Source organism: Zonotrichia leucophrys, chromosome 9 (assembly GCF_028769735.1).
Source record: "Zonotrichia leucophrys gambelii isolate GWCS_2022_RI chromosome 9, RI_Zleu_2.0, whole genome shotgun sequence".
NCBI classification, from domain to species: domain Eukaryota; kingdom Metazoa; phylum Chordata; class Aves; order Passeriformes; family Passerellidae; genus Zonotrichia; species Zonotrichia leucophrys.
Genome location: NC_088179.1, coordinates 16,621,002 through 16,648,659, shown reverse-complemented (window position 1 = coordinate 16,648,659; position 27,658 = coordinate 16,621,002). Strand labels below are relative to the sequence as shown.

The 27,658-nt window shown below is 39.7% G+C and overlaps 2 protein-coding genes across 3 annotated transcripts; both read left to right on the top strand.

Moving 5' to 3' along the window:
• The first annotated feature begins 5,621 nt into the window (after positions 1 to 5,621).
• On the top strand, positions 5,622 to 14,997 carry LOC135451557 (cytochrome P450 2J6-like). Of its 2 annotated transcripts, none has more exons than XM_064720900.1 (9): positions 5,622 to 5,807; positions 7,195 to 7,357; positions 8,879 to 9,028; positions 9,620 to 9,780; positions 10,489 to 10,665; positions 11,408 to 11,549; positions 12,902 to 13,089; positions 13,496 to 13,637; positions 14,819 to 14,997. In XM_064720900.1, the coding sequence occupies exons 1-9, from the start codon at positions 5,640 to 5,642 to the stop codon at positions 14,995 to 14,997; spliced, it is 1,470 nt and encodes a 489-aa protein (XP_064576970.1). In that variant the 5' UTR covers positions 5,622 to 5,639. The 2 variants fall into 2 exon arrangements, with proteins under 2 accessions (XP_064576970.1, XP_064576968.1); XM_064720898.1 differs by having other exon boundaries at positions 5,643 to 5,807; positions 9,623 to 9,780.
• A 3,016-nt stretch (positions 14,998 to 18,013) lies between these two features.
• Positions 18,014 to 26,838, top strand: LOC135451556 (cytochrome P450 2J6-like). Its single transcript, XM_064720897.1, has 9 exons — positions 18,014 to 18,184; positions 19,770 to 19,932; positions 20,294 to 20,443; positions 21,228 to 21,388; positions 22,827 to 23,003; positions 23,168 to 23,309; positions 24,628 to 24,815; positions 25,037 to 25,178; positions 25,694 to 26,838. Exons 1-9 carry the CDS (start codon positions 18,014 to 18,016, stop codon positions 25,870 to 25,872), a joined length of 1,473 nt encoding a protein of 490 aa, XP_064576967.1. The 3' UTR covers positions 25,873 to 26,838.
• The last annotated feature ends 820 nt before the right edge of the window (positions 26,839 to 27,658 follow it).

The window sequence follows — 27,658 nt, the reverse complement described above, 5'->3', positions numbered from 1 at the left end:
CAAGAGTTTTGCATAATGGTAACACCTGAGGCAGTTTCGTGTAGTTAAACACTGAAATGCATTACTTATTGTCATTCCGAAATCCTACAGTTATTGTGTGGTTACTTTACAGAAGAAGAAACATCTACACAATATCTGAGGTCTCTGAGGTGTAAAAGAATGAGTTCATGCAGCATAAAGCTCAGTTATTGTCTTTAATAAGAAAAATAAAAGGTAATTTAATAATTTGAAGAGTATCTTTCACCTTTTATCTTATTCTAGGTTATGATATTATGTGAACACTAGTTAGAGATTATTTTTCTATCCATCAGATTTTAAAAATTTTTAATTTTATGCCAAGTTTTAAAATCTTCTGCTTCAAATTTTGCAGATGAAACCATGCACATGTTCTATTAAATCTGCAGAAAAGAACAAATAAATGGAAGAAACAGGAAAAACTTTTAATCCTTACTGATTTGTGGATCCCATAAGTTTACCAGAGAGGTTTGTACTAGTGTGTAGCAAACTTTAACTTGAGACTTACTTTTGATACTTACTGATATATTACACAGCATTTTTCAACACTTTGTTCAAGAACCTAATTAATGTTATCTTCAAGACTAAATAAGAGATTAAGGAAAGCCATACAACTGTACAATTGTCTGTTTCAATGTTTTATCATAATTTCTCTGAGCGGGAAAAAAATTCTTGCTGAATTTTTAGTCTGCACTTTTCAGCTCAAAACATTTCTACAAAATCAAGGTTACTGTTTGGAATCAATGTATGTTATGATCCTGAAATATAAAGGTTTAATGTTATCCATGAGCTTCTTCAGAACTGAATTAAGCTTCAAGAAACTGAGAGTTACAGGCATGGACACTCACTTCAGTTAGTTTTCTAATGAGCTCATTTTTTTTGTGTGTGGGGGTTAGTGGTAAATATAATCTTTCGTGATTCAGTCTTGAAAAATGTGTAGATGACAACTGGTCTTTTTTTTCTGGGGTGGATTGTAATAACTTTAGGTTCCAACAGGAAACACAGGGGCAGTTTCACAGGGCAGCAGTGACATTGCAGCATTTTCTTGCCTTACCTTCCTGAGCAGCCACCCCTTGACTTCTCTGTGCAGTTCCACGCAACACTTCTGCTTTAGTGTGCTGCATGTGCAGATGCTTTTGCAAGAAGTGTGGAAGTGGAGCAGCCAGCAGAGGCCAAGGACCATGACTATGTTATCTGTTTGTTTAGGTTTTTTGGGCAGAGAAATGGAAACGGAAAAATTTTCAGCAGCATGGTTCTATGAATCTTACAATTGAAGAGTTAAATGGACAAAAAAAACCAGAGGGAAGCAATTTGAAATTCAATAACTTTTATGGTTTTTTCAGCCAATCCTGACAGTTCCATATGTATATCAAAAATTGCAGCGTTACTGAGTTATGATATTGAGCAGTTATTTATCCACCCATTTTTTTCAGATTTTGCTGCTATTTGAGACTTTAAAATGAGTTACCTGATGAAACTATCTAACTAACTTCGCTTGCTGCTTGTGTGCATCAGGACTTCATTTCTTCATTTGTTTTATTTCTTCCCAATTCATCCAGCTGGTCCTGTCTGGTTAAAATGAAGTGAGTGCTGTCCTATTTCTTATTTGTGCACAGAATCACTTGTCAAGTTTGCAAGTTTTGCAAAAGTTAAGGACCCCTGAAAGCTCTTGATGTTCTCATGCCCATCAGTGGGGATATGATTTGTACACTTAAAATTACCAGAATCAAGATGAATTAAGCCATGAAGTTGCCTATTAATAACAGTGACTATGATGCAACTTAAGAAAACACAAAGAGAGAAAATGGCTTCATGTAAGAGAAATCTGGGTCCAGCTGAATAAGTCTGGGCCCACCAGGAGTGTTACTCTGAGTCTGACCCTTTGAACACTGTGGGCAGTGTGTTTTCCTGCTACTAGGTGAGAGCTGGAGGCAAACTGAAATACACTGAGGCAAAGTTATTTCACAAAAGTTTGGGCTGAAGTTCACAAGGAGAGAAAAAGCAAGGAAGCTGTTTCAATACTGTGTATTTTTATATTTTCAGTACGTGTGAGTAGTAGCTGTTCACATAAATCTTGCTCGATCTCTGACACAAATACTATTGCAAGAGCTGCATCTCCACTTAAGATGACAGATATTAAGTTGGATTGCTTTGAGCAGATGAGGAAATCTGCTTTTGTAATGAAGGCTTCAGGCCACAGGAGTGGGAAGCAGAGAAGAACATCATTAGGATGGTGTGAAGCAAAGGATAAAGGGCTCCTGGCACACCTCTGCCTAGAGCGTGTATCATCTGCTCTAACAGACAACCAGGGCTTGTTTTTTGTCTGTTGCAGGGACAGATATATTAGAAAACACAGCCTGATGTTCTTGCTGCCTGGCCTGGCCTCAAGCTAAACAGCACAGGTATTGCTAAGCTGGTTTTGGGATTTGTTTGTGGGTTTGTTTTTTGTTGTAGTTCTTCCCCCCCCCCGCCCCACCTTCCAGCGGAGACACTAATTTGGATTTCTCAACTTAGCTGTCTCTTCCTCCCCTGCACTCCCTGATCTTTCAAGAACTTCGTAATAGGAGCTAGGAGCTGTTAATTGGCTGAAGGCATCAGAATTTCTCTGAGGGAGAGGAGTTGTTACACTGGCACTCTGTGTCCAGGTAAACACTGAGAGAGGGAGAATGTGGGTTACAGCACAGCTGGAGTGAGCACAAACTGGGAAATGTGAGCAAAAGAAATTCCCATTCTGTGTTCAGTTCAGGAAAAGAGAACTTTACTGACATGCACTGTAAATAAAGTATATGGGGTTTTGCCTCCTGCTGTCATCTGTTTTGTTGGGACTTGAAGATTGATGAGTTTTTAGTTTGCATAGACAAAGTACTGGAATGGGACTTCAAATTCTGTTCCTAGATTTGTTCATAGCTTGTCTGTGACTCTCATGAACTTGCTTTATCTCTCTGGATCTAATCAACCCTGATGTTCACTTTTGGAAAGAGCTTGAAGGTTGACTAATGAAAGTCAAGTTGTAGATGGCAGGTACGATTGTTTCTGTTCTGTTCTTTCCCTATATTTTCTTCCTACTCCTCTGCTCTAAAGCCTTCATTAGAAAAAAGGGTTTTCTGAGCTGTCTAAACACCTTCCATCTCTGCCAAGGAGCCCTTGTGACAGTGTTTGTTAGATAATAATGAGTAAGGCTTGCATGGAGTGGTGCTATTCCCAAATAATGAAGATATTGGAGCAAGGAAAACTGATTTTCCCCAAAACAACTTGTAGAAAGCTTCTCTGTAAACACCTGCCTCTACCTGCTTGATCTCACAATTACTTTATTTGTATTTTAGTCCTTAATTCATGCACTTAAGTCCTGCAATTCACACACATTGATGGAGTTAATTTAAATTCTATCACTCTGCATTACAATGAATTGTAGCATCCATCACTTTCTCTTCCTGCTAGTAATACATAGTCATCCCAGTCATCTCAAAATAAAACCAGTTGGTATATCTAATCTTACAGACATTTACCAACTTTTTGGCATCACTGGCATGCAGTGAGAGTAGAACTAGAAAAAGCATGAGCTCTAGCTATTAGAAAGGAAAGCAACTGCTGTAAAAATTCCTCTTTTTTTTTTTCCCATTGTTTTCATTGTCCTTTGTTTCGTTTGGGCTGTTTGTTGGTCAGTTTTGCCTGTTTTGATGTTGTAATGCAGTGCTATTCAGGTGAAAGCAATGCAGACCTTGCACCAGTGCTGTGGTGCTTTGTGTCCTGATGGTGTGGGAGCTACCAAGGCCTGGTGCCCTTTCAGTCTCCCTGGTTTGTGAATTGCTGTGTAATCTTGGCAGTGTTCTGCACTCAGCTGCAGAAGAGCTGAACAGAGACAAGAATTTCATAGATGAACCATAGCACATACCCTTTTCTCACTGAAGTGTCAGGAAGAAATAATTAATGTTGTACAGACAGTTTTCCTTCTGGCATTTCCTAATGTTTGAGTATTTGCAGCCTCAGCATTCTTTTTGACAATTTTCCAGAGCAGTATCTATTAGCCCAGATGCTAGTGCACTTGGAATGTCAGCTGTGGACAGAACAGAAAATTTGAGCTAAGATTTGTTCAGATGAATTTGCTAGGGACAGAGGTTTAGAGACAGCCTAGGACAAACTCTTTCTTTCCTGCAGGACAAGTATGGTTATTGCAAATATATTAGATATATATTGCAACTGATTCCTGAGCACTGGGAGAAATTTCTGGAATCCAACCCAGATTAGTTACTGTGTAAGGAAGGACTTTTTTCTCCAGGGTAGTGTTCTTGCCCTTGTCAACAGTGGTTGACATAGGTGCCTTGAATGCTACTGAAGAACTTAGATGAGTTGAATAAAACGTGAAAAGATCTTTCAAAACATGCCTGATGTCCTTTCTGCCAGCTGCTAAGTGACACCAGTGGATTATGCAAATGGAGTTGTGAGAATAAGTTGAAGTTTTTTTAGACAGCAGATCTTGAGACGGAATGACAGCCTGCAGGGACATTTCTGCTGTGAGAGGAGCAACAGCCTCAGAGAAAGCACAAGCAAGACAGTGGGGGTGTGGTGAAAACAGCAATTAAGATCAGTAATTGCCTTCTTGTGTTCTTTCTGTAGGGCTATGTATATTTTTGGGCAAGCAGTCAGCACCCATGGAGTTCTGTGTCTTCTGCAGCCTTTGCAGGTGTTTAGATTCACCCTGTCTGATGGAATTAAAGGCACTCCTTAGGGGAGCACTGCACAGCCCCATCCCTATAATGTCTGCTGTTCTTCATAAGGCAGCTTGGTACCAACATCCCAAACAGCCTATTCCACTAGCTGTACTCTAGAAATCTTCTAAGAGCTGCTCCTCTTTGTAGGGATTTTTTTTTGTGTTGAGGAGATCTTTGCAAGTGCTGCTTCAGGTGCTGTGGATTAAAAATAAAACAAAGAATTACAGGCTCTGGAATTAATTCTGCTGAGCAGGGGTCCTGCTACTGAGATAAGGCAGAAACTAATTCATAAAGCCTCATAGGGGACAAGCACTCAGCCCCAAAATGGAGTTTAATGTGAGGTCTGTTACACTTTTTGCCAATAGCACTAGTTATGTTTGATTCTTCACTGTGCTATTTGCAGTTCATCTGTATTGTTTACTGTGAAAACTCAAATTGCAACCCTTCATTGCTCTTGGTTCCCAAGTCTGCATCTCCACCCACTGTTGTACAAGGCTACTGGTTGCTTCCTTTTACCTCTGCCCCAAGAAGGCTACCTGATGAGTATTCCTGCCCTCATCTGACAGCTGCAGCCTTGTACCTGAGTTCTTGACGTGCATGTAGTCAGTATTTTGAGTGACACGTTCCTCAAACTGATTGCTCAAAGGGATGTTTCTGGCTGAGGTTCCCACCTTCTCTGACCCAGCCTCTGCTGGATCTTAAAATAATGGTATCAATTAGCATATTGCAGCATAGTGATGTATTAAATAACACTCAAGAATGGAAATAATCCTCATTTTCTTGGATTGGGAAGAGTGGTAGGAAAGAAGGGAGGTGAAAATTCAGAAATCTTCAATGTGACAGGGAAGAGTTCAGAAGAACAATTTCAACAGACATATTTGTAGCAATTTTATAATACGAGTTTGGAAGTGTGAAATGATGATAAGTGTAATTCTCATATCTCTGGTTTTGTTTCTTCTGAGTGCACAGTTCCTGAATATGCAATGGAAGAGTCGTGGATTTCCTCCTGGACCAACCCCATTTCCCATCATTGGAAGCATCTGGTGGATAAAATTTAGAGCTGATCACCGGGGCCTGAAAAAGGTATGTATCAGATGTGAAGTAACGAGCTATTGAGGCAAAACCTGGAAAAAATGGTGGTGGTTGCTGATAGGCTGATGTGGTAACAGGGAGAACCCTGAGAGAATGTGATTTGTGGAAGTGAAGTACCTAAACAAGTTAAGGCAAAAATCCTGCAGACAGTTTAATTCATATGAAAGCCTAATAATTTCATATGAAAGTCTCATTCTTATATGTGTGCAACTTAAACAGAACTGAACATAGTAATTTTGCTGCAGAAAATACTTCTATTTATTTGGCCTTGAAAGAAAAAAAAATTATTCTCAGTATATATAAATATATATTATAGGCATATATTGAAAATAATTTCAATCTAGGTGTCTTAAATTCAGAGGTGTCTTGAACCAGAATATCTTCTGCTCTCATGGAATGGAAACAAGATTGTATCCCATATGCAGCCAAATCCTTTCATCTATTGTTTCTCTGAAGTCCAGTCTGGGATGTACTCTTTGCAGATAAACAAAAGATGTAAATAATGGTGAAAGGAAATAATTGATGGGAAGAATGAGCTCCATGCTAAGCCTGCTAATACAGATTCTTTCAGTTTTCAACATCCTCCACTGAGCCAAAATATGACAAGAGAACCCAATGTGTTAATATATTTTTTCAAATTGCTGCCTTTCCTAATGTGCTAAGTGCAACTTGCAGGTCAGAGGGTGACTGGCTGCAGCTGAAGGGAGCTTAATGAGCATGATGCTAAAATTTTCTCATGGGTACATGTTAATGACTGTGAGAGGACAGATCTGTACTGGTTCTTGGTCTAGCATCAAGGACTTTGTCCTTGCAGAATACCCACAGCATTGCCTGAGAGCAGTCCCATCAGTACCCAGACATGGGATCTATGCTTAGATGCCTCAGCTGACAGTATTTCAGTACAAGATGGGAAGAGTTCTTGCCATTGAAACGTGAAATCTGCAGTTCTTAGAACTCTAGAAGGGGAGTTACGTCTAGAATTCATCATTTCAAGAAATTCTGGTTGTTGTCTGAGTCAATGAAATATGGAGTTGAAAAATGTAACCAAGAATGGGCAGGTGGAGTTTCATAGGAAACCTTGTACAGATCCATAAACACTCAAGGGCATTTACCCTATGGTTGTTATTGCAAAGACAACCCAGGCCAAGTTAAAGGACCATTTATTCTTTCATTGCTTACGTTTCTGTGGGTGTTGTGTTCCCAGAGAGAGCCCAGACCCTTTCTGTGGAAAGAACCCCCGCCACAAAACACAGCCACTGTCCCTTTTCACCTGCTGAACCCCTGAGCAACATTGTGCTGAAGACAGCAGCCCATTGTGTGTGCATGTTCTTTGATGTTTCTCCCATGGGATTTTTTTGGGCACTGATCTTACCTGCAGCTGGCAAAAACCTATGGCAACATCTGCACCCTGTGGTTGGGTCACAGACCTATGATGGTGCTCTATGGGTTCCAAGCTGTGAAGAATGGTCTCACCGACAACTCGGAGGATGTTTCAGGGCGACTGCAGACCTACGTTTTCAACAAACTGGCAGATGGAAAGGGTAAGATGTTCATGTCTCTGAAAGGACTTCACCCTTGACTTTCTTTGTTTCCTCTTGTGTTTTTCTTACTGAAAAACCCTTAGTTCCCAACTGACTTTTTCTGTCTGCTCAAGGTGAATCATATAATTCTGAAGCATCATCCTAAGTGGTCTCCAAATCCCACTGTCACACGTGTACTTCAGAATCTTATCAGAGCAGCATGGGCAACATTCTTAGTGTTGTCTGCGTGCCCTGATTTCAAATAATCCTGAGCCTGCAGCCTCCTTTGCAAGCTGAGACTAAAGTAAATCTTTATGCTCCCAGTTGTTTGTTTACAGCAAAGGCTGCTGTAAGAAAAGCATATACAGAACTTTGATCTAGTCTTGCTCCGAAATACAAAGTCACAGGAAGGTCAGTGGAGCTTTAAATTTATTAACCAGAGTGTTCAAAGTGTTGTATTGTGTTATCACAAACACTGCTGAATCACAGTGGAGAGAGAATAAAGATACTGATATGTTTAAAACAGAAATAATTGAACTTATTTCCACCAGCCTCTTATCCAGAGAATGTACAGCAGATGCCTTTACCCTCAGTCAGGATTTGTTTAATGTGAGCTCTACTGTTTGGAAAGCTTTAATTTGTAATACTAGCTAATGTAAGTAGAGAAAAACCACTTTAAGGTATAGAGATGGAGTATAAGTCTGGGGCCATTTTAGTCCATTTGGAAGGATCTGTATTGCCACTTTTTATCAGGGTGCTGTGGAGAAAAGTAGCTGGGTTGTGATGTGTGCCCTAAAACTCGCAATTTGTAGCAGGAATGGCTTTAACCAACAGCTGCAGCTCAGCTGCAAGTTTGTGACTGCATCACAAATACAACCTGCCTGTCCCTGGTTCCCAGGACAGCAGAAGGAATAGGGGAGAGTTATTCCTGTCTGTAGGGAAGCAGCTGTCTCAGGGAGTAAGCTGGCTTTCCCAGGGGGAGGTGTAGGCTACACTTGTGGAGGGAATTTCCCCACCAAGCAAATTAAATGGTTCATGCTGGGGGGTCTCTGCTAGAACACAGACTCACAGCAGAGCAGCCTGGGTTTCCTTTCTGTACCACAGGAACTCTTGATCTTAAGGAGCTGTTTGCAGATTGGCTAAAGCCTATTTTTCCTTCTCATTTTGGCTGGGTGGTTCTTGCCCTGGCTTCATTGTCTTTCCAGAAGGGACCTTTTCAGGATGAGAACTTGATATTTGGTATAAAGATCCTGGTAGAACAGGATCCCTCAAAGACCTGAGACAGATGCTTCAGAAAAAAATAGGACTAGGCTTGGAAGGCAGGTGAGTCCAGAGGTCCAAGTGGATTATTTTTGCAGGGATGGTAATGTCTTATCCAAGGTGTTTTCTCTGCCTCTGACAACATTCAATTCAAAGAACACTGTCCTGATGTGTCCCTCCTCTTTGAGCAACAGCATGATGAGAAGATGACTCTTACTGTGTTTATCATCTACAATTGTATGAACTTTATTATGACATAAAATTCATTCTTGATGGCTAAAGGTATCTTGGTCTCAAATGGTCTCATCTGGAAACAACAGAGACATTTTGGATTTGGAACTCTCCGAAAACTGGGAATGGGGAATAAAGGAATGGAGCGTGGGATCCAAACCGAGGCCCGTTACCTGGTGGAGTTCTTCAGAGACAAGGAGGGTATGGCATTGACACAGTGCTTGGGGGCACACAGAGCACAGACTGCTTGACTCTAAGGGTTAACACTACTTTTGTTACTGAGTAGAATGGACTTGGAGCACACCTTAGATTTGCAGATTTAGGATAAATTGCTAAAAAACTGCAGACCACACGTTCTGTGGCATTTGCTAACAGACTGCAAAAAGAAACATGAAGGAATACAGCAGGGAAACCTCTGAAATTTCCAAAATATAGAAATTTCTTTGCTTACTTATTTTTTGACAAAAAACCCCTCAGAACCCTTGAGATTATTGGACCTCAGCATTTTGTATTTTGGGATCAACACCCAAGATTAAGATTAAAAAAGAAAGCACAAAGGAAAGCAAATTAAAAAAAAAAAAGACCAAGAGTTAAAGATTTGAGGCTTTCCTGTCTTCATTTTGGAGTGAGGTTTGTCTTTTGTTACATTTCCTAGTGAGTTTTGGGTGTTTCTGAGTAACAGTATAAATATCATAGAGGACATCTATTACAAAATGTCATTGTAATCTTGTTCTCCCAAATAGCAAAGGAAGAGGAAGTGCTTTTGAGATGAATGTTTTTCTCTGTCTGCAGGAGAAGCTGTGGACCCTTCCTTCCCCATTGTCCATGCTGTCTCCAATGTGATTTGTGCTGTGGTTTTTGGACATCGTTTCTCTCTGGAGGATAAAACCTTCCACCAGCTGATTGAAGCCTTCGATTGTATAGTGGCTTTTGGGAACAGCCGCTTTTATTATGTGAGAGTGTTGCTTATTAGAATATTACTAACATGCAACTTATTTGATCATTTGGCTCATTATTTATTGCAATATAATTATATCAGTATGAATATTATTAAAGTACTGCATTTTTGAATACTGATAAATACTCTGACTGTGAATATGAACTGGACCTGCAGTGCTTTGGGTTTGACATGATTCAATTATGAATATTGTATTAATAATCTTTAGTAGAATGTCTTAGCAAAGGTAATATGCTTGGGATAATGACCTTTTCTGTAATGGAAATACCAGTATTGTTAAGGTGAAAAGATGATACTCTGTCTAAGAATGAAAGAAAGTGTTGGTTTGGGGTTTTTTGTGGTTTTGGTTTTTTTTTTTTTTCCCAGTGCTAAGGTGATGGACGTAAATATTTATTAACATTGGACTTATTAATATTGATATATGTATCTGCAAAAGTAGATTATTTTGTTGGTGAATTAACAGGGCAAATAAAAATGGAGTTATCTAGTAAGGATGGGAAAAAATCTAGGGTGGAAACTGTGCTGTCCCTAATTTGTGGTTTTAATGTGTGTTTATGTACTAAACATTTTTTTCATGCCACAGGATTTTTCTCAGAGAAATTAATTCAGCAGTTTAGCACCAAAAATATCCATGCTCTCTCTCTAGCACGAGGCTTCTCTACAGTGTTACTAACTGCTTCTGTACTGAATTCTTGCTCCCCAGATATGTGAAATGTTCCCGTGGTTTGCAGAGCACCTCCCAGGACCTCTACGGAAAGCAAGATTTTCCCGGGATTTTGTTTGTTCCTTTGTGAGGCAGGAAATCAAAAGCCACAGGGAAAAAGGCAGAATAGATGAACCAGAAGATTTCATTGACTTTTACCTGAAGCAATTAGAGAAAGTGAGTGATTAATGCTGTACATGACACAGATCCAACCATAATGGGTTGTCTGCCCCTTCCCTGCTGTTGTCTGCCCACTACTGCAGAGCTCTGCAAGCACAGCTTAAATACTCTGCTGCCAAACTCAAAATATGAACTTTGAATAGTTTGTTCAAAAACTTGTTCTAGAAGTACAAATTATTTACATTGGTTTGTTATCATATTTTGGAATCCTTAGTGAGGGCTAGGCAGTAGGGAGGGCCGTGAAAAGGTGCAGATATTTAGATGGCTGCTGAATTCTGATTCTTGCTTTGTATTATTTTTGTGCTTAGTAGTGCTGTATTAGTATCATGACAATCTTAAAATGTTGTTAGTCTCTGCTCTGAAAAAAAGCGTAAATCTTCAAAAGAATAACATTATAAATTAGACAGAATCCTGAAATCAGCAAATGTGCTGGAAGTGGTATGGCTGAGATAAAACTACCTAGAAATGTGTTTTTCTGCTGTGGAAGTTAACAGAAATCAACATGCCACTTTACAAGGTAGCATAACAGGACTTATACACCTGACACATTCAACAGCACCTGTAATTTAAAAGTATTTCTGTACTCATTTGAGTAAAGTCTTTGCCTATATCTGTGTTCTGCTCAAGTATCTGTGTTTGTCCTCTAGAAATCTTGTTCCTTTAGATATAGTGATAATTGTCTGTCTCAGTGTTATTACACAGCTCTACTCCATTTTACCTTTCTCACTGACACTTGTAGACTAAAAATGTCCCCAATTCTACATTTGATGAAGACAACATGGTGCAGTCTGTTTTTGACCTTTTCCTGGGTGGCTCAGAGACCACAGCCACCACTCTGCGCTGGGCTCTGCTCTATATGTTGGTTTACCCTGACATCCAAGGTGAGTAGCACACAACAAGCATGGATATGATTAAAGTAGAGCTTTTTTTTTTTGCTAAGATCAAGGTTTTTTTAAGATCAAGCTTGCTTTAAAGATAATTTTTTAGTTTTGCTTTTAATAAGCCAATGTAGTAAAATTTTTTCAGACAGAGATTTTAAAATAATTTTAGGGATGTTCAGGCTCTGATACTGTATTGGGTCCTGTTGATTTTTGTAGGACTCTTTCAGCACTGTAAGAATATAATGGAAGATACAGGCTGAAAACACACAAGGTGGAATAAGAGTTTGGGTTAGGGCAAAGTGAAGCTTTTCTGGCATCCAGCATGTGTAATAAGGTTATATTATTTGAGTTCATTAACTGAGACATCAGTCAAATTTCTGTAAAATAGATATTTATTCTAATGCATGGGAATGTTAAACATAGAGAAGGAAGACAAAAAGATGATCCAGAAATTCTGGACAAGATCACAGTTGTGCACTAGTTTCAAAATTTTTGGGTGATTTGGTAGAGGGTTTTCAGAAGTGATGAACTACTAAGCCAAGTACATGTTCTTGACTCAGGCTGAGGGCTAGAAATTCTTTTCATGCTTGTGGTGCTAGAATACTTCAAGAACAGAGCCTTGTGCACACACATGCACTTCAAATTCTGATAAATTATAAAGAAAAAGATTCCTCTTAGCCTAAGTTTTAAGTATGAAATCTGAACCCATCTGAGACTGTATAAGGTGTGTTAGTAAAGCTTAGATAGCAGCCCAAAGAGATTAATACTTGGTGATGGTAGATCATATTTAGTAATATGATCCTATTTCATTTCTCAGCATTGCACATGTGTCAGCTTGATGTGGTGGCTTGCTTGCAACACTCTCATTAGTGTGCTGTGAGTCTGTATTTAACTGGAGTAAAATCAACAATTCAGCTTAATTGTATTGATGTCATAATAAGGTCTTGTTATAGTTTTCTCCCCCTCCTTTAAATATAATGCTCCATAAATCTGTTGGGCTTGTGGAAAAAGGGTCTGAACATAAAACCTATCAACTAGAAAACAGAGTGTGGTAAAATCATAACTAGCTGGTTATGATTTATACAAATCATACATTTATACAAATGCATTTGTATAAATGCATTTGTATAAATCATAACTAGCTGGTTATGATTTGTATAAGTTTATATTAATATAAATGCATTACATATATACATTTATACAAATGCATTTAAACTTCAGGATATGGTAAGTATAAATTATTTGTATATTGTAATTTTTTCTATCATGACTATACTCCAAAAAGGAAATGAAAGCTGTTTCATCCAAAACAGTGTTCTTACTTCTATAATGGATGTTTTAATTTTTTTTAGACAAAGTCCAGAAAGAGCTGGATGCTGTTCTGAGTCCCTCCCATCTCATCTGCTACGAGGATCGGAAGAAGCTGCCGTACACAAATGCTGTGGTTCATGAGATCCTCCGCTTCAGCAGCATTGTTTTAATCACAATTCCCAGAGAAGCTGTGAAGGATACCACTGTTCTGGGGTATCATGTTCCAAAGGTACAGATATCCCTTCTATTCCAATGTGATCTTTGGCCACCAGTAAAGGTTTACCATTAAACCCTTTCCCCTCCAGCTGAGGACAGGAAGATCATTTAATTAGATTTAGGCTATGGTGCTAAAGAACTGCAGACCACACATTCTATGGCATGTGCTAACAGATGGGAAAAAAAAGACATGAAGGAATACAGGGAAATCCCTGAACCCAAAATACTGAAGTTTCTTTGCTTATTTATTTTTTGATAAAAATCCCTCAGAAGCCTTGAGATTATTGTTTTTCCCCTAATTATGTAATCTTTCACTTCTGCTGCCTTTCTGTGTGCAGAATTATAGCTGGAATCTGTTTGTGTCCTTTTATTCTTTATGCATGAGAGACAGAGCTGTGCCAACTGCCTCTTCCTTTCAGGGCACTCTAATCATGGCAAATGTAGACTCAGCTCTTTTTGACCCTGACTATTGGGAGACACCTCACCAGTTCAACCCTGGCCATTTCTTGGACAAGGGTGGAAATTTTGTGACCCGAGAGGCCTTCTTGGCCTTCTCAGCAGGTGAGTGCTCTGAGAACTGAGCCCAGGTGTGTGAGTTAGATGAAGCTGTGTTATTTTCATTGTGGAGAAGGCCAGAGGGGAGTGTAACCCCAAACTGCAGGAGCACATAGTTTTCCGAGCCCAGAAAAATGTTTGACTGCAAAAATAAGCTGTTTGCCAATTGTATAAACACTTGATCCTAGATTTTTGTGAAAATGCAGAGAAGATAACATGAGTAAGGTCCCAGGATTCCCAATCACTTAGGAACTTGAGTCCTTACATTGTTGCCTTGGTTCTCCTCTGTATATGCTGGGTTATGCCATTACAGTGAATATTCTGTGGCAGGCTGCTGTGCTGGAGCTGATTTATTTTGTATAAATAATTCAATATTCATCAGTGCAGAGAGATGAATGGGAGATCCAGAAGCTGGATCAAATACATCCAGAAGTCTATGTCTTTCCTGTGGAGTTTCTTGAATCACTCTTCCACCAGTGTGTGAGTTTATAGAAGCTTAAACAAACAAAAGCTCTCAGGGATCATGCCAGGAGGGAATAGCCTGGTTGTCAGAGCTGTCAGCTGAGATGGGAAAATGTCAGGCTCAGGTTTCTGGTCTAAATTGGGCAGAAGAGGAATTGGTTTCTCACTTCTGAATTGAATGACCTGACCACTGCATTACAGAGTTTGTCACTGTCTGTGTCTGGGAATTATATCCTGGACAGAGTTAATTGATAAATTGGGAAGAGATTTTTCTTTAGCATGTTGTTTTCACTGACACCATTATGTAGGAGAATGTAGGAGGTGTAGAGTGTCCTCTGTCTTCTGATTTTTCACTGTTATTAGGGAAGATAAGTCAGCCTGTACTAAGCAGAAGCCATGAGGGAACCTAAATATGCTTTCTTGTTCGTATTTGGAATCAAAGGACTGAAATCCCTTTCATAAAACTAGGGAGTCCTATAGGTTAGGAAGCAAGAATGAAACTTCTGAGAAGCATCTCTGGTATCTTTTCCATAATCTGGGCAGATCCTTCAAAGATGAATTGCAGACATGTCAGTTGTAAGTCCAGTTCAATCTGAGAGGAAATTGTCAGATTCAGCAAAGCTCTTTGTTCCTTGATGAGCAATGCTCCTGAGAAAAGCTGGGAAACAGGGGCTGGTTGCAGACCTTGGTGAGGACTGACTTCTCTTTCCATTCACCCCTTGCAGGTCACCGTGCTTGTCCGGGAGAGACAATGGCCAAGATGGAGCTTTTCATCATGTTCTGCAGCCTGTTGCAGAAATTCAAGTTCACTGTACCAGAAGGAGTTAAGGAAATCAACACAGACTTTATCTTTGGGAGCACCATGAAACCTCATCCCTACAAGCTCTGTGCAGTTCTGCGCTAGGTTGCTCAGCATTAGAGATTTAAGAAGCACAGACACAGGTTTGGTAGTGTGCTGGTATTTGTGCAGCTTTATGGTTCTCATTTTTAGCTCAAATTTATATGTCTTAGAAGCCAGGCCTAAAAAAATACTCTGGTTTTCCTATGTCTGGAAAGTGTCTGTACTGCATTTTTTTTCCTGCTGTTTTACAAATTAAATAAATGTAGACAATTATTGCTCTGTCTAGTCTTACTAGAAACTCAGCAGAATCTTCCTGGAGGGAGGAGGAGCATCAGAGCCAGGCTCTGAGCAGCCTTCCCCTACATTCTCAAATCCAGAATGGTCTGTGGGAATGCTGTTACCATAGGTGGTGGCTCTGGGCATTGCCAGAGCCCCCAGGTGTGGTTGCATGGGAACTCAAAGCTGTGGAGGGGCATCTCAACTTGCTGGGAGCAGCTTTGTCTATTTGGCCTAGGGCCATGGGCAGATGAGTAAAAGAGAGACAACAGTGCAACTCTTCATTTGGTTGTGAGGCTTGTGACTCAGGCCAAGAGCAAAGGCAAAGCCCTCCTATTGCCTGCTGGAAATTGCAGAGGGAAGCCCCACTGCTGGTGGAATGCAGTGGGTGGAAACAGATAAGGACCAGTGGACTGGCCTAAAAATATTTTATTTTTTTGACATATACTCTTGTGCATTTGAGATGCATTTTGTGAAGGTGGGAGTCCTCTCACATGCCAATGTTTGTAATGACAATGATGTACAGCACATTAGGTTGGCCATGTCTCTTCATTGATGCCCAAAGCATCAGGGGGCAGCTTGTAGTCTTTGCAGTCTTGAGTAGCAAAGCTTGTTGGCTGCAAAGGAGGGGCAGGGCAGGAGACATTCATGTGGTGTTCCCCAAAAGCTGTGGGAGAATCAAAGCTCTTGAGAGTTTTCTGAGAGCAGAGAGGCAGCTGCACACAAGCAGCAGAGAGGCAGCTGCACACAAGCAGCCTTCTGACAGCTGAGCTGAGCCTGCTGAATCCCAATGCACACTGAGGGAAGAGCTGTGCAAGGTGCAGCTGGCAGGAGCAGTGCCCAAGCAGGGCTAGTGGATGGCAAGTGTCAGTAGCCACTCTCACTGTGAGACTGGCCTTGTAACCCACCCAATAAGATTTAAAACCCAAGGTCAGAGTGAGGGTTACTGTTGCTCTACCAGCTTCCTTTCTTGAATAAAAGACTTTACAATTTTTGTTATCACAAGCACGCTTCAAGGACTAGCTGGCATTGTCCTGTTTATCCATTGTGTCATGGACTGAAAGGACGGGGCAGAAGAGAATGGGCCAGCAGCTCTCCTGGCAAGAGTGAGAGGAGGAGGATACCCTTGTTAGAGGGATACCTTTCTGTTCTTCTGAGCTGTCAGACAGCTCTAACCCCTGCTTCCCCAGGCATTCAATTCTCTTCATGAAAGCTGTGGCAAATACAGCTTACAAAACCTTATCAGGCTTCTCTCTTCCCAGTCTTCCAGCACCATCTTGTGTGAGGAGACAAGCTATTTGTATTCCCTTGACATCTTTCCCAAAGACTTGGCAAAGCTGTTTGGCAGCTGCCTTCCTACATGCAGGCAGTTCATGTCTAGGCTGAGAGGTGCAGTCACCAGAATGTGGTTAATGTGTGTGGGAAAGTCAGAGTGAGCCTGGAGAGTCAGGGGAGATGCAGAGCAGCCAGCCAGGACTGTGCACGGGCCAGATGGGGCTGCAAGTGGGCAGGGCAGGAAAGCCTTGGGGCTGTGAGTCTCCTCCCAGAAACACCTTGGAAAATACTAAACTCAGAGTTGGGAGCAGTTTGAGATAGAGAAAATGCCACACCAGTGAAGGAACTAAAAGTCCCAAAAGTGGTTTCAAAATGGATAATTCAGTTTTTCAGGTTGATCCTAGCTCTCAGATCAGTGGCCAGCAAGATGGGTAAATGTTATTTTTCTGCCCTGTTTCTGGAGTAAACCAGTGTCCTTCACACCTCAAAACTTTTATTTCTAGCTGTGCCAGTTCTGTAGGTTTGGTACATGGGCAGCAGGGCCATCTAGGTGACTTCCCAGAGTGTTACATGCTGCTGTCTAAGTCAGAGCCAAGTCCAAGCTAATGCTGTTCCTGTGCAAGTGCCAAATCTGTGTTGATCCCGTTCAAATGCCACCCTTTGCAGAGCTGGAGTTACTCAGTTGCATAAGAGCACTTGTGAAAGAAGTTCTCAGAGGCAGCTGTATGTCATTTTTGTTCCTGCTGCAGGCAAACCACAGGGATTAGCCACAGGCAGGTGGAGGCATGAAGAAATTTTGCTTTGTGTTTGGTCAAGGAGACTGCAACCCCACTCCCCTGTGCAGCTGGGCAGGGAGTGGGAGGACACTTGGGTATTATGTCATTATTAGCAACAAACTCCTGTTAACCAATGATCAATTGGAGTCTTTTATGGTCTGTGTGTGTCCTAGGCACAAAATTAAAAGGTAGAGCCACCCCCCAAACACCTTTCAATATAAACTGTGAGGAAAAATATTAAAGGAATAGCAGAGAACATCAGAATGAAGAGTGTGAGGCGAGTTAAGTAGCAGAGCACATGGCTGGTGCATATGATGGCTACTGATGAGCGTGAACTTTTCAGTAACCCACTGCCCTTGGGTGTGCAGCCAGCCCTCAGGAAATTTTTTTATTTCTCATTCTTGCAAGAGGTTTTTTATGAAACCAGGACCGTGGGCAGAGATTTTTGTCACAGCAGGAGTCATGGCACAAGGAGATGTATAATTAACCTACATTTTGTGTTCCTTGAAGAGGCAATGATTGACTGATGTGTAGCTGCAACATAGTGATGTTCTATATGCTTACAAATAAGAACACTTAATTCTCTGGGGTGGGGAAGTAAAAGTGATAAACAGGGGAAGAGATGAGTCATAGGAGCATCAAGTGTTTTTTCTCTTTTCAGGGAGGTACCCCAAAAGCAAGATAAACTGATCTCTCCTCTGTCTACACAGCACTTGTAGAGAGACAACGCAGCTGTGTAAATCAGAAGTAAAATGTTAACAGTGAGTGAGGTGCTGGTATTTTTTGTGCTGTCTCTGCTATTAATAGAGTTTCTGAAATTGCAATGGATGCGAAGACATTTTCCTCCTGGGCCAACTCCATATCCCTTCTTTGGAAATCTGCTGCAGATGAACTTCAAAATTCATCATGAGCATCTTAAAAAAGTATGTATCGTCTGGCAATGTATTAATGAACTCATAAACTGATTGAAAAGTAACTGTGTTTAACATAGTGTTGTTTTGAATGCTAGGGAGGAATTTTTTCTAAATTGCATAAATGTGGAAATAGGTGGAGATAATTAAAATATATGTTTCTTTGTGTGAAAATTTGCACTTACTATATATATATATATATATGTATATGTATATATAAAACCATATGTGCATATGAACAAAACCATAATGATGATAATAGTCCTGTCTTACACATAGGAAGAAGCTGTATTTTAAAGTAGACTCGCTAATTCTGTGCAGTCTTTTGGATGTCTGCATTTTGTTGTTGCACTGGCATTTTCTAAGTATCCCATGAAGTAGCTGCTGAGGTTATGTTTGTTTCCAGTATAGAAAGGTTGATTTTTTTATATATATTTATTCAATGGATTTTTTGAAAAATCTTAGAATAAATTATTTTCTGACATACCCTTTGGTCAGGTTTTCACAAGAGATTTCAGTCTGCTTTGCAAGACTGAGCTTTTAAATGGCTAAAATAATTCATCGTATGCTCAAACCCTTTCCAATTGTAATATGCAGCACTTCTAAAGTTTGTATCCCATTCTTTTATGGTTCTTATACACCTATACTAAATACTTAACATTTAAATATGTAAGTAATAGCACCTCACTTGTCCTCTTCATTCTCAGCCTTCCCTCTCCCTCGTTTTCCAAGTCCTGCCAGCTCCGTCCTCCTGAGCTGCATATTTCAAGGCAAAGTGTTATTATTCCATAATATAAAATAGTAGCTAGTGCCTGTCTGCTGTGTTTTCTTCTATTTCTGACATCCCAGACACGAAGACTAGTACTGGTCATCCCAAGGTTTCAAAAGCCATGAACTGGTCCTTACAAAAATGAAATTAAACACAAATGTGCAAGTGCAAGCACATCTATTTTTGCTCACTGTGCATAAGTATTCCCTCTTGTTTGCTCCCAGGCAGCAAAATTGTGTAATCCTCTCGTCCTGCATTTCTTGGGATGTCTTGGCAACACACCACTCTTTCCAGCCTATTCTGCTACTTTTCTAGTTCCTGATTCAGCACCAGGAGAAGGACTGTCCTGCCCACTGCAGGGATGCCTGAGTGCATGGCAGCTGAAGACAAGGCTGTCACAGCTGAGCTGGAAGGGAAAGGGGGATTCCTGCATTTCTCAGCTCCTCGACTGCTTTTGCTACACTTGACACACAAAGGGGAATCTGTAGATGGCTCACATCAAATTCATGAGCTACTGCTGTCTTGTAGCAAGTGGTGAGGATGGAAGAGTTCATCTACAATGAGTTTGAATTGTAAGACATAATAAATGACATCACAGACTTTGGCAATATTGGGTGACATTTTAGAAACATCATGATGTTTAATAAATAAGACTTTAGATAGAAACCTGACTTCAAAATATATTGTATGTGAGAATATACCTGATGCTCTGTTCTCAAAGTCAGTCACTCTTAGGGCATCTGCCCAGGGAGAAGATCTGGTTCATTTTGTTTGATTTAAAAGTACCAGTTCTCACTCCTGTTACTCTAATTCTGCCTTGTTCTACAGATGGCCAAAATTCATGGCAATATCTTCACCTTATGGCTTTCAAACACTCCTGCAGTTGTCTTGCAAGGGTTTCAGGCAGTGAAGGAAGGTCTGACTGCCCATGCTGAAGATGTTGCTGGAAGGCCCGAAGAGAGAATCTTTCAATTCCTAACACGTGGCAAAGGTAATTTTTATTCTCAGAAATTCTTTTATTATGTTGTGTTCTATCCCTAGTTTTGAATACTGATTTAGAGCCTCAAAGTCCTTAATTTACATCAAGAAAAAGCTTCTATTTTCACAAGTTTTTTAAAACAATTCTATTCTGTATTGTGTCAGAACAATAATGACAGCATAGAATTAATGTAAGAGCTTCTATGCAGAAGATAAATGGCTAAAATACAAAAAGAAAGAAAAGAAGAATGTTGTCAGACTGCTGTAAAATATTTGAAAAAAATTAGAAGAAAAGAGAAGCTTCTTGGATGTATCAACCTTACCAATCCATCAATTTATAAAGCATTGACAGCATTAGTTCATTATGATTCTAGGTGTTTTGTTCTCTAATGGACATCTCTGGAAGCAGCAGAGGCGTTTTGGAATGGCAACAATGAGGAAGATGGGATTAGGGAAAAAAGAGAAGGATTATCTACTGCAAGAGGAGGCTGCTCTCTTGGTGGAATACTTACAGAAAACAAATGGTATGTGAGGCGGGCAGGGCAGTCTGTGCAGTGGGAGAATGGGGCACTGTAACTTCTGAAACTGATTACAAAAATGGATTCAAAGTGTATATGCAGAGTTGAGTCTCAAAAGTCTGTATATGCAACCTGCATGAGATACTTACTTGTGGAAGTGTGAAACCCCACAGCAAGATCACAGAATTAGATTCCTGTCTCGTTTTATATATATATATATATATATACACACTTGTTCCTATCAGTGTTATTACTTCTGAATCAGTTCTTTGTTACTTATGGTAACAGCAAACAGTAAAAAAAATCAGTGTCACAGTGCCTCCTATTCCTGTGTAGAAAAAAAAAGCATAACATATGCAAAGCATTGACCAAGGACGCACAAGGTATGTTGAAATATTCCAATACAAAATGATATGATCAAAAATAGAAGGTGGTTCTCTTCTCAACTCATCTGTATATTTAATGTCTCAGCTGTTTTGTACCCTGGTTATTGCCAAATGTGAGCTCTGTTGATGCCAAGGTTTGATGATATCTGGGTATTTTTATAATTAATACTACTAATTCCATTCCCACTAGCAGTAGAACAGAATTTCCTTTTTTTCAACCAACACTGTTTTTCAGATGTCTGAAGTTACTTTTTTACTCAGACGTCTTACCAATAAATTACAATTTGCCATTCAGTGATCTAATTAATGTCAGAAATGTTGATGAAATTTTATCAGCTCTCCTGTCAGTGGGCAAAGCAGGAACAGTAAGTGTTAATGGTGAATGCAGTCCCTTGTGTTTACAGGAAAACCTCTGGACCCCACTATGCCTGTTGTTCATATGGTCGCAAATGTCATTTGTTCAATCATGTTTGGACATCGTTTCTCCAGGGATGATGAGAATTTTCACCGCCTGATTGAGTCCTTTGACTACCTGGCAGCATTTTTGAACAGCGTCTCTTTTTTTGTGAGGAAAATCAGTTTTGTTTGTTTGTTTGTTTGCTCTCTATAGATAGTGCAAAAAAGGCAACTTACTTGTTACAAAAGTAACAAAAGTAAATAATACCAGAGCACCTAGAATTTCTGGTGAGCACTTCAGAACTTCAAGATGGCTAGTTCAAAACTTGTTTCTATTGTTTATGCTTCATCTTAACACAGAATTTTCCTGTGTATGGGGGACAGGGATGAAAATGCAAAGATTTGTTACATGGCTGAGAGATCTACAAAGGACTTTCTTTTAAAATGTGCTACCTGCACAACTCCAGAGTTTGAAACTATATCTGAAATCAGTAGTAAAATATGGGTTAAACTATCTGAAAAGCTCAGAAATAAGCTTATCTTAATTTCTGTCTAGCAAGCTACCTTTCTTCTCTCTATTATATGACACGGCTATCAAAAATGTCAAGAATAAATAGGTTTTTACTGTTTTCTCTACTGTCAGCTAACCTCATAGAAACTGGAGTAGAGCAACTGGTTTGTGCAAAGGTAACATGGCATGAAATTGCTGAATGGCAGCTTTTCCCTGCAGTTTTTGACAGCAACACCTGTACCACATCTGCACATCCTTACAAGAATATAATGACACTGCAAGTCCCCCTCCTTTAGCTGCTGGATGATATCTGTCACCATTCAGGGCACAAACTCCCAACTTCACATCTGGTCCACTGCAGAGAAAAATTCTCTCTTGCTCCTGTATGTGCATCTGTGAGTGCAGCTGGCAAAGCAGCAGAACAGGTGGCCTCAGACTGGGGCAGTTTTGTTATGAATCACTTATGAAGGGGAACCACAGTACTGTGTATAGTCAAAAAGTGAATTTTCCCATGCACGAGGCAGCTGCTTCTGCAGAACTTGTTGGAACTCATCCAGTTCTGTGTCTTGTATGATTTCCACCATCTCTGACTAACTGGAAACTGCTGTAAGTAAGGTCCTAGAGGATTTAATGACTATTTTGATACTTTGGCTAGATAAGCTAAAATAAAATTCCTTACTAGTAACTATCCCAGAAGATGCCAGTGAAATGATTCCTAATCTACCCTTCTAATCAGGGTGGACACAGGTTCAGCTATTTCCAAACTGCTCTCAGTAGGTATTTGTATAAGTTGTTTTTAAAACAACGCATGCTCTCTCTATATAAATAAATAAATAAATAAATAAAACTTTATACTATAAAACTGAGAGAAATTTTAATTTTGCTCCAGGGAGAAATAGAATTAAGAAAGGCTTTAATCTTTAATGCATTATTGAATAGGCACTATCCCTTCAACCTAATTCTAATGCTAATTCAATCATCAGTCTTTCACTTGCTTTTTCCACTACCAAGAAGCCTGTATTAGGATTCAAATTTAGTTTGCTAAATGCCACACAGTTATATGTAATATCACATATCTAAAATATCTCTTTTACAGATGTATGAGTTGTCTCCCTGGCTTGCTGGTCACTTTCTGCCATCAGTTAAAAAGATGAAGTCCTGCAGAGAGTTTTTGGATATTCTGTTTGTAAAGGAACTTGAAAGTCTCAAAGGAAAAAGAAACCTTGATGAAAATCGACATTTTATTGATTACTATTTGGATGAGATAGATAAAGTGAGTACTTCTGAACTTCTCTCACACTTTGCTAACCACAAGGGATTTTAAGCATTTCATTGATTATAATGATGTCTAATAGAAATTTAGAAGTGCATGATTTCTCCAGGTGGTTTACTTCTTCTTTTGTGTGCCATAACTTTCTTTTCAATTTGTATCTGCAGACTAAAGGAGATCCTGATGCAACTTTTGATGAAGAAAACTTGATCCAGGTTGTTGCTGACCTCTTTGTAGCAGGCATAGAAACCACAGCCACCACTTTACTGTGGGCATTGCTCTATATGGTGATTTATCCTGACATTCAAGGTAAGCACATCCAAAGAGGTCTGCAACTCTAGCAATGAAACAAGTTCAAATAGTGGTCATGCTTGTTCAAAGTAGAGGAACTAATTATTGAAGTATGAATCAGGTGAACTGCATTAATTTGTTTCTTGCTGTACCCTTTCTAACATTCAAGCTAATCATTCCAGCTTGCTTTTTTTTTTTTTTTATTTTAACAGATCTAAACAGAATACAGGGTGTGATTAATTTAATCAGCTGCAGGAATTTAGTCTCAGATAAGATAAATTGCACCATTACCCCTCCACAGACAGTAATGATTACATTTCCACTAAGGAGTCTTTGGGTCATCCTTTTAAATCCCTGACTCCTGCTCTTTGATTTGCTCTTGGCCTCTTGCAGCAGAAATAACTTAAATACAGTGTGGGGTTGCTAATATTGAGGTGAGTAGCTTGAAAATGTGTGCTTTTAATAATGATATTCACAGAAGAAAGTTACAGGTTGGCAGAGTAAAATGACTGAGAAAAGAGCTAGAGTGTATGGGATAGAATGGATTAGAAGGTACAAAAACTGCCTCATATTTGACAGTTTAAGCTGAGTACCAGTCACAGCAGAAGCCTGGCAAATAGAAAATGAGGAAGTGTTAAGGAGAAAGGATGTCCCATTTTGTTACCTTCAAAAGACTTGAAACTGGGTTGCACATACTGAATTTTCATATGATTTTTCATCTTCTCAGGATATATTAACACATTCTTAAGTTTTGTGGGGGTAATTCTAATTGCAATGATAGAGTCTCTAGTGTTAAAAAAAAATAATCAGAAAATACCATTTCAGCTCAGATTGTAAGTAAAAAAAAAAAGTCCTTGGGAAAAACTAATTTGTAGAAGTGCTTCCCAAGGCAAGTAATTACAGAATAGCAGTTCGGAATCTGTAGATGACAAGCAAAATCTGTGCTTCTTAATGAAGAACAATCCTTGATCAATTACTATACTGTTCCCCTAACATACGATTAATATTTTTTCCAGTTGACTCCCTGCCTGTAGAAATAAATATTAATAAAAGTCTTTTCATAAATTACCTTAGAGCAGTATATGTAACAGGAACCCACATATTATTATAGAATGACCTCATCCACTATCTTATTTTAAAAGTATATATTCAACCTATAAACAAACTCTATGTCAAATTTTTTCAGGTCATCTGTATGGGAATTTGAAGGCATTATTTTTTTATAAAGTATCTTTTTCATCTAGTTGGATGCCATTCTGTCTGCAACAGGAAAAATTATGACTATAGAGTTTATAGATTGTTTGCTGTATATTTAAAGCTGAATATTCCTCCTTAGAGAAAGTCCAGAAGGAGCTGGATGCTGTTGTGGGTTGTTCCCATGCGTTTTGCTATGAGGACAGGAAAAGGTTGCCCTACACAAATGCTGTAATTCACGAGATCCAGAGATACAGTAACATACTCTTAATTGCACTGCCCAGAATGAGTGTGAAGGACACAGAGCTGCTGGGATATCGCATTCCAAAGGTACAAATGTGCTGCATGTTTGAATCAATTTGATCTTTGGTCCATTAGATGATTTTAGAAAGGGGCTTGAGTTTTTTTCCTGACTCGGAGCATGAACTCTTCTTCTAGTGCCTCTAAGGTTTGACTGCCCCTGTGAATGGCCTTTCACAAGGCTTTGTCTTACATATCAGTAGACTCTACAGTCACAGTTTTTGTTGAAGCCACTGCTCCTTTTTTTCCAGAACACAGTAGTTTTAGCAAATATTGACTCTGTTCTGGCTGATCCTGGCAAATGGGAGACACCCGATCAGTTCAACCCAGGCCACTTTCTGGATAAAGATGGAAACTTTGTAAACAGAGAAGCATTCTTACCATTTGCTATAGGTAAGTGCACTGAACAGGGATTTATTTACTCCTTGTGGTAACAACTTCAGATCCATTCACTCCTCAAAATAACTGGGAAGGCACCTACAAATGGGTATATACAAACTGTTTTAAATATCTCCAAGAAGAGAGAAGTCCAGTTGTTTGTGGAAAAGATGAGAAGAGAAAGAATGACACACAGAAAAGTCTTTCTTGGAAGACAGATCCAGTTTCTCTTTGAGAAGAGATCCAGCTATCAAAGCAGTAGCAGAAAAATGCATGGTGCTGGGAAGACTGTAAATGTGAACTATGCCACCCTGGTGACAGTTTCTGTAACGTCTTACTGCCTGCCGTAAATGTAAATTGAAACTTTTTGGGGAAATACAAGCAGCCTTTCAGCTATGAATCATTAAATGACAAACTTAAGAGAAAAGGATAAAATCTGCAGTAAACAAGCAAAGAAAATCCCAGGTAGTTTAGAAAGGGAGGTGTGATAGAAATCCTTTGGCTGAAGTGCCTTTTCTGTTTCTTCACAGGGCACCGTGTGTGCATGGGGGAGCTGTTGGCAAGGATGGAGCTCTTTATTGTCTTTTCCACCTTGCTACAAGCATTCACATTCACCCTGCCAGAAGGAGTGAAGGAAGTCAACACCAAGTTTGTTTTTGGGAGCACAATGAAGCCTCCTCCCTACCAGATCTGTGCCATTCCTCGATAGGAAATGGCAGATTCAGGGAAGAGTCACTCTGTAAAACGGCTTCTTTGTGAATTCCTTCTTGCATGTCCTAAGATTTTTGCTTTCCTCTTCATTTGGTTAATCACTACCCTGAAAGATTCTTGACAGACAGTTGCATCCTGAGCATCATAATTATGAAGGGTTGATATTTTGTTCTTTTTTTTTTTTCTGTTTGGAAAATATTGGTAAACTGTGTAACAAATAAAGGCATTAAGGGAAGAATCAGAATTGGGACTTACATATTACCGACTGGAAAGTGGTTTTACAGAGAATGATCTTGAACTGTAGTCTATGAATTGGAAATCTCATTAATAAAGATTTCTTCTCATAAGCCACAGTTGCATTTGTGAAGATAGGCTTAGAGGTCTTCCAGTCTGTCTCAGGATATTAGTGGGTGCAGGAGGTAAAAGAAGCTCTTGCAGGGAGCTTTCTAGGGCAGATAACACATTCCCTTAGATTGATATGGTTTGCTGTTGAGCAAGGCTGTTGTTTACAACTCTGTCATTGTCACTTGGGAAGACAGTTCAGGGTTTCACCCACTAAACCAGATAGAATTTCAACCCTTCTGATGAAAATAGAAGAGTGGCTTTATCAGGCAGTTGTGGAGAGCTTTTCACAAGCCAAGAGCCAGGACTGGAAGACAAATGACAACAGTGAGCAGTCACAGAGTGATGATACTTTATCCTTTTTTATGAGCCCATAGGTTGCCAGCAACATGGGAACTTCGTGCCAGGTAGTCTACTTATGATGATTGCTCCAGATCCTCCAAAAATTTATTCAGCTTAATTTATGCTTTCATTTCTTAAAATGGATTCTTTATCACAGTTAGATGACTTAGCACACCACGACCAAGAGCAGATTTGGCACTACTGAAGAATTCTGGAAGTCTTTATGAACCAGGTGCCTAAGGACTTGGCAGAAGTGGAGGTTTTTTGCTGGTTTGCTTACTGGCAGTTAACAAGGGATATTCTTTTATGGCATTGGGATACATTCTTCTTGTATGAGGTACAAATTGGATATTAGATGCCAACACAAGAAGGATTATTTTTATACTCTGATTAGCTGACAGTGCCATCTCCAGGAATGGCATCATCATCACAGCTATTTGTTTCAGGTGCTTCTGCCCACCTTGTGTTTTAAAGCACCCCAGTCTAACAGGCAGGGATGTGCAGACAAGATGAAACCTGGGCTGGCAGTTTCTTCGCCCACAGGATCACCTTTATGGGATGGTTCTACCCATGTTCTGGCATGTAGGTGGTTAGTGTGAAGTCTCCTCAAGCTGGACCTACAAACATCCCCCTGGCAGTAACTCCACATTGGTAAGAGAACAACTCATCAGGATCCGGGAGGGGAGGCAGCAGTTGCTTGCCTTTGGCAAGTTAAAAATCATTAATCCTAAAGAATAGCTGGTAGATAGTGCTGAAGAAATGCTGCTGCTGGCTGCATTTAGTAATTATTTAGAAAATGGAGCCTTGGCTATCTCATAAATACATTTTCCATCAAATAAAGTAAGATAAATCCCATGCCTCAGATCTGAACTGACCCACAGTCATCTTCCTTTTCCAGTGTATTCCAGACAACTGTGTTCCAGGCTGGCTCCAGCTGAACACTGGTTAAAGGTGTGAGACTGCAGCCCTTATGGTGTGAAGGCACTGGGACTTAAATTCCAGTGGACAAAATTACTTTTTCTGATGAAAAATTATTTAGATGGGAAATTTTCCAATATCTAAAAGAAAAGTGAATGTATTATATTGATTCAAAATTGAAA